This window comes from Podarcis muralis, chromosome 16, assembly GCF_964188315.1.
Source record: "Podarcis muralis chromosome 16, rPodMur119.hap1.1, whole genome shotgun sequence".
Classification (NCBI taxonomy): domain Eukaryota; kingdom Metazoa; phylum Chordata; class Lepidosauria; order Squamata; family Lacertidae; genus Podarcis; species Podarcis muralis.
In genome coordinates, this window is record NC_135670.1 from 40,680,837 (window position 1) to 40,693,157 (window position 12,321).

The following is a 12,321-nucleotide window of genomic DNA, read 5'->3' on the forward strand; positions in this document are numbered from 1 at the left end:
AGTGGGCATCTTTTGTGACGGAGTATTTGGAGGGGGGGGGGAGGAATGGTGCCCAGGGAAATATAAACAGAGACCTCACCCTTTACACCCCCTTCAATGTAACATTTCTGGTACTTTTAAAAAACTATCTTTAGTTGTTTATTTTGTACTGTTATAAAGTCCCTTGAAACATGTATGCAAGGTACTTCATAAACTATGGATGATAACCTACAAACCTTGGGGGGAAAGGATTGCAAAGGGAAAGAAGAATTCTACATCAGTCTCTGCCCTGTACAGTGTCCACCCTGCTACTTATGCAACAGTGCATAGGTTTTAAAAAGGGATTAGACACACTGAGGGAAGATGAGGCATTAGTTGCCAGAGAAGGGCCATTGTTTTCATGCCCCTCCCTGCTGGTGGGCTGTCAAGGGGGGTGGGGGCAGATCTGCAGAAGTCAATGGGTCTCCACCAGCAATGGTCCAGCTGCAAGGCTCTTCTTAGTGGACTGTGTACCAGTTGCTCATAAGAGTCCTTCTAGAGCTCCACTTTGCACTAAACTGGAATGAGGAACCTTCGACTCTCCAGGTGTTGGGGCTCCCTTGAGCCATGCAAGTTGGAGTGTCCCCCCTGCAGGAAACATTCAGAACTGGACATGCTAAACAGTAAGTTGCTTAAGTGCCAGAAGATCTGGTTTCCTCAGAACTTCTACAAGCCTCACCTAGTTTGTATCACTCCCTGTCTTTCCCTGTGCCGCATCTCACAGAACAGTCTTAGACCAACTCAGCCCTCACCAAATCAAGACAGCATGTCACCATCTAGCCTAACCTCATTTCTTTAAAATTCTAAACTGAAGTGTATCCAGAGGCCACATATTTATTTTGATTTATAAGCTTGGGAGCTCAAAACAACGCATAACATGTATTTTCCAGACATAAGCAGGGCTAAATTAGGCAGTTCCTAAGTATGGCCTCATCCAAAGCAGGGTCTCTGCACTCAAGTGTTTATCGGAGAGCATCTTGACAATGGAGCAGTGAGATGTTTTCCACAGGTTGAGGAGCAGGTATCATGCCCATTCTCTTCCATGTCATGCCAAAGAATGCACTGCACCGTGGCCTCATTGCTTTGAGTTGCCTATCAAACATTCAGATGGGAACCACTCATCCTAGGAAATACTGTGAAGTCAGGATGGGATTTTCTTCTTCTTCAGCTTTTCTTCTAGGTTTGCAAAATATTTCATTTTGGCTAGATATTTTTTGGCTTCTTGAAGATCATCTGCAATTAAACAAAGAAAAAGCAAATTTGTACTCCAGTGGGAACTTTGCTCCCAGCACTGAGAAATGGCTACACCATCAGAATCAGCACACTCCTGGCATTCAGGAACCCAAAGAACAGCAGGTTTTTGCAATATGTCAGTCAAGTGACTTCAAGAAAGTAGGCTGCTCTGCTGCTGGGCCATCCTGCAGAACTCAGTACTAATATCTCCTAACAGGACTAACCATTGTGTGCCTTAAGATCAATGTCTGTAGAGAAATGAGCCTCAATAAAACCAGTAAATGCATTCTATTTCTGAACAGCTCAGCTTTCCTTGAAAGGTAGGCTTTAAGCAAGTCCTTACAATCCAGAATGGCTTTTGATGAGCACTCAGCCCTCTAAGCCATGTGGATGGCACGTGCCACATGCAGCTGGGAGCACAAGAGATCATTTGCAAGCAGGTCACACCCCAAAGAAAGTAGGAAGGAAATACTCCTACCATGTTCAAACGCTCTGCTCACATCCTTAATCAGCTCCTCTTGTTTAGCTGGAAGGGAAAGAAGAGGGCATTGATTTCATTTAAGACAAAGCTGTTATCTACATGTGCCTTCACCCCTGTTCATGAGATGTCATGACCATGGATACTGTCCTTAGGAGGGCAAATGTTAAAGCAGCCTTCCGGGCCCATTGTCCTTACTGTTCTGGATTGTAATTCCCATCATGCCCACCTATGAACCATGCTGGCTTGGAAGAATGCTCTATTGAGTCAGGAAGCAGCAGATGTCTTATTGAAAGTCTAGCCACACCCACAAAGGGATTTTCCCAAAATGTCTCTAGAAATGAGAAAGTGCTCTCTGATTCATCTGATCTGTGACTGAGCTCACTCCATGTCAAGCACAGCACAACCCCCCCCCCCTTCAGTTCTTCCTTGTTGTACTTGCCCTTGACAAAGGGGAAATTGCTTGGGCTCCAGTGGAAAATATATTGCAAATCTGAGCTTTTAGTCTTTCTAGAAATGACACCGTAAGCCCCTTGCTGTAGTTTCTGCATAGAATTGGGTACTGGCATTGTGCTTCTTAGGGACGCAGGTGGCGCTGTGGTTAAACCACAGAGCCTAGGACTTGCTGATCAGAAGGTCGGCGGTTCGAATCCCCACAACGGGGTGAGCTCCCGTTGCTTGGTCCCTGCTCCTGCCCACCTAGCAGTTCGAAAGCACAAAAAGTGCAAGTAGATAAATAGGTACCGCTCTGGTGGGAAGGTAAAGGGCGTTTCCGTGCCCTGCTCTGGTTCTCCAGAAGCGGCTTAGTCCTGCTGGCCACATGACCCAGAAGCTGTACGCCGGCTCCCTCGGCCAATAAAGCGAGATGAGTGTCGCAACCCCAGAGTCGGTCACGACTGGACCTAAAGGTCAGGGGTCCCTTTACCTTTATTGCGCTCCTTCAACACAGCTGGCTAGAATTATTTAGACATGGACACTCAAACTAGAATGTAACTGAATGGGACTGACTTCAGAGTTCAGATGCACTGGATTGCACACTGAGTGGTTAAGAACAAGGCTTTGCATTAATGATGCCCATAGTTATGTACGTTTTTTCACTTCAATGAAGATCAGCTAATGCCTCCTCACACAGCTGTATTGAACGTCAAGATCAGGAACTTTCCCCAATCTACACTCCCAACCCTCAGAAACTCTCAATCCTATCAAGGGGGTGTGGGGAAATGAAATGACTTCCGGTCGGCGCCAGCGTTTAATGGCGGTCCTTGCCTCGAGCTCCGAGGGAGGACTGCTCCGCGAGTTCGGGTCTGACCCGCTACGGCGAGCGGGGGACCCCTAAAATCACAGGCGCTGAAGCCTGTGAACAAGGAGACTCGGCGGGCACCTTTCGCGCCCCCCGGTACTGCAAAAGAGCCTTTTTAAGGCGGTGCTGAGAGTCGTAACCCAGCCTGCGGAGTGAAGCCGCGTCGCCATTGAACGGAGAGCGCCGATTCCTTCCTGAAACTACAATTTGATCGTAAAACCCGTGAGTAAGATTGACAGACGGGAACGGGACATTTAAATTGAATTTTGGAAATTTGGCTGAAAACGGGAAAGGCATAAAGTAAGGAAGTCTGCCTCCCCGGACTGCATGGTAATTAGAGCAACGAAAGAGCAAGCTGCACTTAAATGAAGGTAAACTTTTTGGCTGTCAAAACCTGACATCTGAATCAAACTTCCCCCCAACAAGCAGGAGAAGGGGGGAAGGAAATTTGGACATTGCAAACCTGCTGGAAATAAATAGAGGAAAAAGATCTTCCACTGCCAAAACCCTGAGACGGGCTGCCGAAGTAAGGCACCGGGAAAGTGAACTGTCAATTTAAACTGGATACAAAGTTGGGGTTTTGACTGAAACAAAGTTATGAGACTTTAATGGAGTTATTTTGTTGAACTTTTGAGGATACTGAAACTGTAATAAGAACTTTAACTGTGGACTTTTGGACTCTTTGTTCTCTGCCTCATGTTTTTCTGACTTTTCTTAACTGGATACAATTAAATGCTCCCTCTAGAGGATTTAAAGAGAACCTGTCACAGTGAGAGAAAAAGAGTGGATTTTTCCACTTGCAAACCTTTCCTGTGAGAACTGACCTTGAGGATATGAGTGGCCAACCAGAAGAGATAACAACTAGAGCAAAAGCAAAACAAATTCAGCAAGCTCAAAAGAAAAGGGGTTCGATGCAAGGCATAACACCAGCTGGACAGGAAAAAGTAGCAACTGCATCTATGGAGTCAATGACACAGGCACTGCTCAAAATAAATCAGTCTTTGGAAGCATTGACAAAGCAGTCAGCGGAGAACTCAAAAAAATTGAATGATTTGACAACAAGATTGGACTTGAATACGGCAAGTGTAGCTTCTAATACAGAATCTATAAATAAATTGATCCAAGGAAATTCTGAAACAAGAAAGATTGCTCAAAGTGCAAAAGATACTGCAGATGAGACAAAGAGGGAGCTTGCACCGATTGCAAAAAAGGTGAATGAACATGATGCAACCTTAGCTTTGTGGGAATTTCAGAGAAAGGAGAAGAATTTGAAATTAAGATTGGTTCCAGAGAGCGAGAAAGACAATCTTGCGGAATTCCTCACAGAAAATATCTTGGAATTTTGGCAGGACGAGTTACAGGAGGAAGAACTTGAAATAACAACGGCCTTCCGGTTGGGCAGAAGGCAAGGCAAGAAGCCTAGGGATTGTCTGATTACACTGAGATCTAAAGAAGAAAGGGACAAAATACTGAACTTACATTACCATAAGGCTCTTGAAATTCAGAATTGTCAAGTTCAGATCTTTAAAGACATCCCTAAATATATCTTGGAGGTGAGGGCCTTCTACAAAGACTTGGTTTACCTGTTGAAGAATAATAATATACTTTTCAGGTGGGAGTTCCCACAAGGATTATCTTTTAACTACACAGGAAAGAAGATCAAAATAAAAACAGTCCAAGATAAAGAACTGTTTTTGGAAAGATACCAGGAGGGTCTGCAGAAAGGAGTAATAGAAACAACAGGAGACAAAGAATCGACAGACATTGCAAATCTTTCATTTGGACTCTTACCACCATCGGAGGAGGAACAAAAACTTGGAGCAGTTGGAGGAATAGGCACATAGCAGTACAATGTCTCTGCAACTTCTTAGCTGGAATTGTAATGGTTTGAACCTTCCCAGAAAAAGACGCCAAGTTTTTCATATTTTGAAGAGAGAGCAATTGGATTTAATATGTCTACAGGAAACGCATGTGACCAGGATACACAGGAAATTACTTGTAAACAAGAGACTTGGACAAGAATTTATCTCATCAGACAAGGTCAAAAAAAGAGGCGTCGTGATTTATGCAAAAGAAAAATTGGCCCCTAAAATGATATTTAAAGATGAACAAGGAAGATATCTAGCAATAGAAATACAAGTTCAAGTAGAAAAAATTATGATATTGGGAATATATGCACCAAATGAAGGGAAGGCGGAATTTTTCAAGAAGTTGCATGAGACTTTAATGGATTATTTGGACTTTAAAATTATAATGATGGGAGACATGAATGGCGTTGTCTCCACAAATATGGACAAGGCACAGAGACAAATAATTTCTAAGGATGGAAGATTACCAAAGACTTTTTTCGAAATGACTGAAACACTGGACTTGATTGATATTTGGAGAGTAAGGAACCCTCTGGAGAGAGAGGGAACTTTTTTCTCTGAAGCAAAAATGACATGGACAAGGATCGACCAAATTTGGGTAACTAGTAGCATGGCGCCAAAGATAAAAAAAGTAGAAATCTGCCCAAAGACTTGCTCCGACCATAATGCTGTGAAGATGGAGATGAAACTAACAACAACTGGAACTTTCAGATGGAGGATGAATGACGCCCTATTCAGAGATCTATAAGAAGGCCCAAAAAACTCTGAAAGACTATTTTGAGATAAATTTGAGAACAGATGTGGAGAAAAGAATAATATGGGACGCAAGCAAGGCCGTGATGCGAGGTTTCCTAATACAACAAAATTCCATAAAGAGGAAAAAGCAGAATGAGAGGAAAGAAAAACTTTTGGAAAAGATAAAAGAAGGTGAAAAGAAATTGAGGTCTAAACCAAAGTCTCATGAGATTTTGAGAGAAATAAAGTATTACCAGACGCAATATATGGAATTGATGAATCAAGAGATAGAATGGAAAATAAAGCAAATGAGACAAAGAACATTTGAATCGGCAGACAAATGTGGGAAACTTCTGTCATGGCAATTGAAAAAGAGACAAAAACTGAACACTGTGACAAGTTTGGAAATGGATGGAAAAATTATCCACAAACCAAATGAGATAAGCAATTGCTTTCAAAGTTTCTTTAGGAAACTATATGCACAAGGGCCAGTTGATGAGCAGGAAATAGAAGAATTTATTAAGAAGTATGGACTACCAAAGATCTCAGATCAAAGTAAAATGATTCTGAATGAGAAAATAACAGGACAAGAAATAGAGGGTGCCATTCAGAATATGCAGTTGGGAAAATCTCCAGGACCAGATGGCTTAACGGCTAGATACTACAAGGCATTGAAGGAATGGATAATACAACCATTGAAGGAGGTCTGTAATGAAATTTTGGAAGGTAAAAAGGCACCTGAATCGTGGAAAGAAGCTTTTATTTCACTTATACCGAAAACAGAGACTGAAAAGAACCAGGTCAAAAATTACCGCCCTATATCATTACTTAATGTGGATTATAAAATCTTTGCAGACATTTTAGCAAAAAGACTGAAGAGAGTGCTGATAGGGGAGATTCACAAAGACCAAACAGGCTTTCTTCCAGGGAGACATATGTCGGACAATGTGAGGAACATCATAGACATTTTGGAACTGTTGGAAGTGAACATTAATAGAAAGGCGGTCTTGATTTTTGTGGATGCGGAGAAAGCCTTTGATAATATTTGTTGGACCTTCATGAAGAAGAATCTCCAAGGGATGGGGGTAGGCCAAGGTTTTGAAAACGGTATAGGTGCTATATATTCTAAGCAAAAGGCAAAGTTGATTGTGAACAATGTGGTTACGGAAGAAATACCTATAGAAAAAGGCACACGACAGGGGTGCCCAATATCCCCTTTACTTTTTATAACAGTCCTGGAGGTCTTGTTAAACATGATTAGAGGGGACCAATTGGTTAAAGGAGTTCAGGTCGGAGCCAGAAATTACAAACTAAGGGCATTCGCAGATGACCTAGTATTGACTTTGCAACAGCCAGATACTAGTACCAAAAGAGTATTAGAACTAATTGAGATATTTGGTCAAGTAGCAGGATTTAAACTGAACAAGCAAAAAACTAAAGTGTTGGAGAAAAATCTAACAATGGCAGAAAAAGAGAAGTTTCAGAGTGAAACAGGTTTAGTAATAACAAAAAAGGTGAAGTACCTGGGTGTGAATCTGACTTCTAAAAATGTGAATTTATTTAAAGACAACTATGACAAATGTTGGACAGAGGTGAAGAAAGATCTAGAAATATGGTCAAGGTTGAGACTTTCCTTGTTAGGCCGAATTGCTGTCATCAAGATGAATGTATTGCCTAGAATGTTGTTTTTATTCCAGACACTCCAGATCCTGGACAAAATGGACTGTTTCAAGAGGTGGCAAAAAGACATATCAAAATTTGTCTGGCAGGGCAAAAAGCCCAGAATAAACTTTAAGATCTTAACTGATGCAAAAGATAGAGGGGGGTTTGCCCTGCCGGACCTGAGACTTTATTATGAATCGGCAGCGTTCTGCTGGCTGAAACAATGGCTGCTTCTTGAGAACACAGACATTTTGGATCTGGAAGGGTATGACAATAGATTTGGTTGGCATGCATATATATGGTATGACAAGGTAAAAATACATAAAGGTTTTAAAAACCATATTGTCAGGAAAGCACTATACAATGTTTGGATAAGATATAAAGATCTACTGGAAAGTAAAACTCCCAGGTGGCTATCACCAATGGAAGCTAAAGAGACAAAAAAACTTAATATGGAGTCCAAATGGCCAAAATATTGTGAAATCTTAGAGCAAGACGGTGAAAGGGTTAAATTACAGAGTTATGACAAATTAAAGTCTAAAGTACGAGATTGGTTGCACTACCTTCAGATAAACGAGGTATTCAAACAGGACAGGAAAATAGGTTTTCAGATGGAGAGGTCGAAATTAGAAACAGAATTGTTAGAACCCAATACTAAGAACTTGTCAAGAATGTATAATTTGCTGCTGAAATGGAATACACAAGATGAAACAGTAAAATCAGCTATGATCAAATGGGCACAAGACATAGGTCATGACATTATGTTTGACGACTGGGAAAGGTTATGGAATATTGGTGTTAGATTTACGGCTTGTAATGCTTTGAGAGCAAACATAATGAAAATGATCTATAGGTGGTATATGACCCCAGTCAAACTTGCAAAAATTTACCATTTGCCCAATAATAAATGTTGGAAATGTAATGAGACTGAAGGTACTTTCTATCACCTTTGGTGGACCTGCCCGAAGATTAAAGCCTACTGGGAAATGATCTATAATGAAATTAAAAAGGTCCTTAAATGGACATTTTCTAAAAAACCAGAGGCTTTTCTCCTGGGCATGGTGAGCCAATTGGTGCCAAGGAAGGACAGAACTTTTTTCATGTATGCTACCACAGCAGCAAGAATTCTTCTGGCAAAGTATTGGAAGACGCAGCAGCTACCCACTCTGGAAGAATGGCAAGCGAAGGTGATCGACTACATGGGAATGGCAGAGATGACCGGCAGAATTCGTGACCAGGGGAGTGAGACAGTGGAAGAAGATTGGAAGAAATTTAAAATATACCTTAAAAATTGTTGTAACATTGAGGAGTGCTGAGATGCTATGGTGTTAAGAAACAGAGAATTGCAGCTGTAAATCATAAATTTAAGGGAATTATAATGAAGATGAGTTAATTATTAAATGGAGGGTTGCTGTCAAAAGGGAAAAATAAGGATGCAGAAAAAGGGAGGTATGGGGAAGTCCGGGAAATAAGGTGAAGGAAAATGAGTTTATGAAATTATACATGTTTATTTGTTTGTATGCTTTGTTTTGTTTTATTGTTTGTTTTTATTACATGATTGGAAAATTAATAAAAATTATTTTTTAAAAAAAAGAAATGACAGATATAGCATCTGTTGTGCCCAAGCGGCCTGCCCAGAAGTAATAGCAGCAGCTTCTGTGAGTGGGACACTTAAACTGAGGAAAGGAAGAAAGAGTTAAGATGCAGATGAAAACCCACAGGGGAGCCTAAATTCAAAAAAACTCATTTGTTAGGGTTTGAAGCAGAGAGACAGGAGTCGTGTGTTTTTTCATCAACAGGGTGACCTTTGAGGTGGCTTTATAATTCTAAATACTGCTTCATGTTGTTCTGTGGAGGTTTTCATTACTGTGCTTTCACTCCTTGATAGATTCCCACCCCTCACCCCACTGAAAGACAGCATAGACACCTCTTCAGGCACAATTCTCCATCTTACCTGCAATGAGGTTTTCCATCTCTTCTATTTTAGCATCATTGTTTGCATCTGACAGTTTCTCGTTAATTTCCATGATTTCTGAGAGAAACTCAGGGTCTGCCTCAGCGTCTGTTCCTTTCTCCAGCTCTACTCCATTCAACTCCAGCTACAAAAGAATGATAATGGCTTTTAAGAACTTCCTCACTTCACTCTGAAGGCAGCCTGTGAACCATGAGAATTGATCAGCACCTGTTGATGCAAAAGGCAGTAGCTACTTCCTATGGAAAGCTGAGGTAGACTGGAGCATGGAGATGCAATGCCACTGCTGGGCTGGAGATTCTCTCTGGTTGGCTGCAGGTACAGCTAGCCTGAGGAGGGTGGGTTCAGCACTTTGGGGGGGAAAAAGAAAAGGAATCGAGAGTTGGTATTCTTGGCGCTCAGCTGGATAGGTGGATAGCCTTTTGGCTGTTTGTGTAACATCCACCCTGAGGGAAAGATCTACAGCCAGAGAAAGGAGTCTTTGAACTGAGTGTCAGATTTAAAGACAGTGACGTATACAGACAAATGAGAACTGGGAAGCTGAATTTGAGAAAGGAAAAGTGGAGTTGTGAGGGAATACTCCACTTAGGTTTCAGTTCAGCAGGAAGGGGATAGATCTTCTGGAGACAACTAATCCCAAACCAGTCAGGAGGGGTGTGGTGATCCCCTGGTCTGTCATACTAATAAAGGAGCCTCAGGAGTGTGATTTATAGAAGGCTGGGAAGCCAAGAAAAAGTACCAACTTGTGAAGAAATCATCCATAAAAATGAACGCTTTAGCTTAAGTGCTACTTTTATTTCAAACTGCTCTAGTAATTAATAATACAGGCTGCTTCAAAGAATGACAAAGGGAAATTTCTAGATTTGTCTAGCAGGGGAAGAAACTGAGAATAAAGTATAAAATTCTGATAGAAGCTAAAGAAAGAGGTGGGTTCTCGCTGTCAAACTTATTTTATATTATGACACTGCTTGTTTATGTTGGTTAAAAGCTTGGATACTGTTGAACAATATTCAGTTAAATTTGGAGGGGTACAATATTAAATTTGGTTGGCATGCATGCTTTTGGTATGGTAAAGCTAAAATTTATAAGAACTTTTTGAACCATGCAATTAGGAAGAATTTATATAGGGTATGGAGGACACATAAAAATCTGCTAGAAAGGAAAACACCCTTATGGCTCTTGCCTATGGAAGCAATCTCACTGAAAAGACTGAATATGGGTCAACAGTGGACAACATACAGAGACCTTTTGGACATTTTAGATCAAGAGGTAAAATTGAAGAAACTAGAAGACATCAGAAACCAGGTGACGGACTGGCTACATTACCCGCCTACTGAACGAAGTGTTTAAGTAAGATAAGCAGTGTGGATTTATGGACCAAAGTTCCAGATCTGAAAGGGAACCAGTAGAAAATAGAGGAAAATTAATTTCTAGGATGCATAAGAGTTTGTTAGAATGGGAAACAAATGATGACTTGGTAAAATCTGCTATGATTCATTGGGCAAGGGATGTAGGACATAATACAGAATTGAGCCTCTGGGGAAAACTGGAAAACTGGTTTGAAATTTACAGTATGTTATGCTTTGAAAGATGTGAAAATGATTTATAGAAGGTATCTGGCACTAAGTTAGCAAATATGTATAAGTCAGAATCAGGTACCTTCTGTCAAGAAACAGAAGGTACATTTTATCATATGTGGTGAACATGCAAAGCAGCTAAAGGTTTTTGGGAGATGATACGTAATGAGAAGTGGCGGCAGTCGGGACACATCCCTCCTTAGTCTTTCTTTAATGAAGCAGCTTACTGTCAACCAACATCCTCTTCTTTTCTAAACTGTCCTTATCATCTCTCTCCCAGCCTGTCTTTGTCCAGGGGCCAAACTAGGCTTTATTTCACCTGGGTCAAAGACACCACTTGGCATCCCCCATGTGCATTTGTGTACACAAACACACAGGCTGGGAGGCTCAATGGAATCCCTCTGGAGGCTTCATCGGTAGCTAGGGGTCTGCATTCTCCCCTTTGCTTCGATTGGCCTTTGACCTGAGCCAGCAGGGCTTTGCTTCTCACATGGGTGGTGTGAGGCACTTTGGCCACGTGTGAGTGTGTCATCCTGTGGAACACAGCAGGTATCTTACCAGGTACAGCCCACGGCTCAGGGGGCTCAGGAGCGTCCGGTAGGCTTTGTTAGCCAGAGAAGAGTGTTGCTTGGAAAAATTCTGCTCCGCCTGTTGAAAGAGCATTGGGAGATCAGCTCACCAGTACTCCTGAGCCACCACTGGGAGAAAAGCACAGCGAACCCAAACAACTGTGTTTACCTTACACATTAACTTTACTCTGACTCGCTTGCGCAAGAGGTATAATCCATTTACTGATCTGCTCCCTCCCATGACAAGAGAGGGTGGCAGAAGGGAAGGAGGCATATGGGCCTTGCATATGGGAGCGGAGGGACGCCCCCCCCCCAAATAGCCACGGGGTGTCTTTCTAGGAGGTCTGTGGCTCGGCGCCCGTGCGTCTGCGAGGGCCCCCCGGGGTGGGCGAGGGGCGGCCTGCCCGCCTGACCTGAGGTCTCCGGCTGAAGAAGTCGGGGTGCAGCGCTCGCTGCAGGCTCCGGAAGCGCTGCTGGACGAGGCCCACGTCCACCTGGAAGCTGCGCTCGCTGCAGGGGAACGAGAGAGAGAGAGAGAGAGAGAGAGTGAGGAGGGGGCGCGGAGAGAGACCCCCGCCCGGCCCAGCGCCTTCGCCCGCCCGCCCGCCCGCCCGGCCACGCACCATCCCAGGAGGCGGAAGAGGTCGGCGCGGGGCTCGGGGGGCTGCAGCGCCCGGCACGAAGGGCAGAAGAAGCGCGGCGGCGGCGAGGCGGGCGGCAGAGCCAGGCCGCAGCTCCAGCACGACGCTGGGGACGGCGGCGAGGACGAGGAGGGCGAAGGCCAGGCGGCGGCGGCCCAGGGGGGCGCCCGGGGGCCGAGGAGGCGCCGCGGCGCCGCCCAGCGAAGCCTCCTGCTCAGCGCGTCCCACCTCATCCGCCCGGACTACAACTCCCGGCGGGCCCTGCGCG

The 12,321-nt window shown here is 43.4% G+C and overlaps 1 protein-coding gene across 4 annotated transcripts; it reads right to left on the reverse strand.

Annotated features, from left to right (window-relative positions):
• Positions 1-832: 832 nt before the first annotated feature.
• Positions 833-12,301, reverse strand: HSCB (HscB mitochondrial iron-sulfur cluster cochaperone). 4 transcript variants are annotated; one of them, XR_013391029.1, is made up of 7 exons: positions 12,036-12,301; positions 11,826-11,922; positions 11,402-11,491; positions 9,249-9,393; positions 4,509-4,612; positions 1,730-1,777; positions 1,234-1,251 (listed from the first exon to the last, which is right to left on the reverse strand). XR_013391029.1 is itself a non-coding variant. In XM_028711081.2 (6 exons), exons 1-6 carry the CDS (start codon positions 12,284-12,286, stop codon positions 1,160-1,162), a joined length of 723 nt encoding a protein of 240 aa, XP_028566914.2. In that variant the 5' UTR covers positions 12,287-12,301; the 3' UTR covers positions 833-1,159. The 4 variants fall into 4 exon arrangements, 3 of the variants coding, with proteins under 3 accessions (XP_028566914.2, XP_028566915.2, XP_028566916.2); XM_028711081.2 differs by lacking the exon at positions 4,509-4,612 and having other exon boundaries at positions 833-1,251; XM_028711082.2 differs by lacking the exons at positions 4,509-4,612; positions 11,826-11,922; positions 12,036-12,301 and adding an exon at positions 11,610-11,798 and having other exon boundaries at positions 833-1,251.
• Between the last annotated feature and the right edge of the window lie 20 nt (positions 12,302-12,321).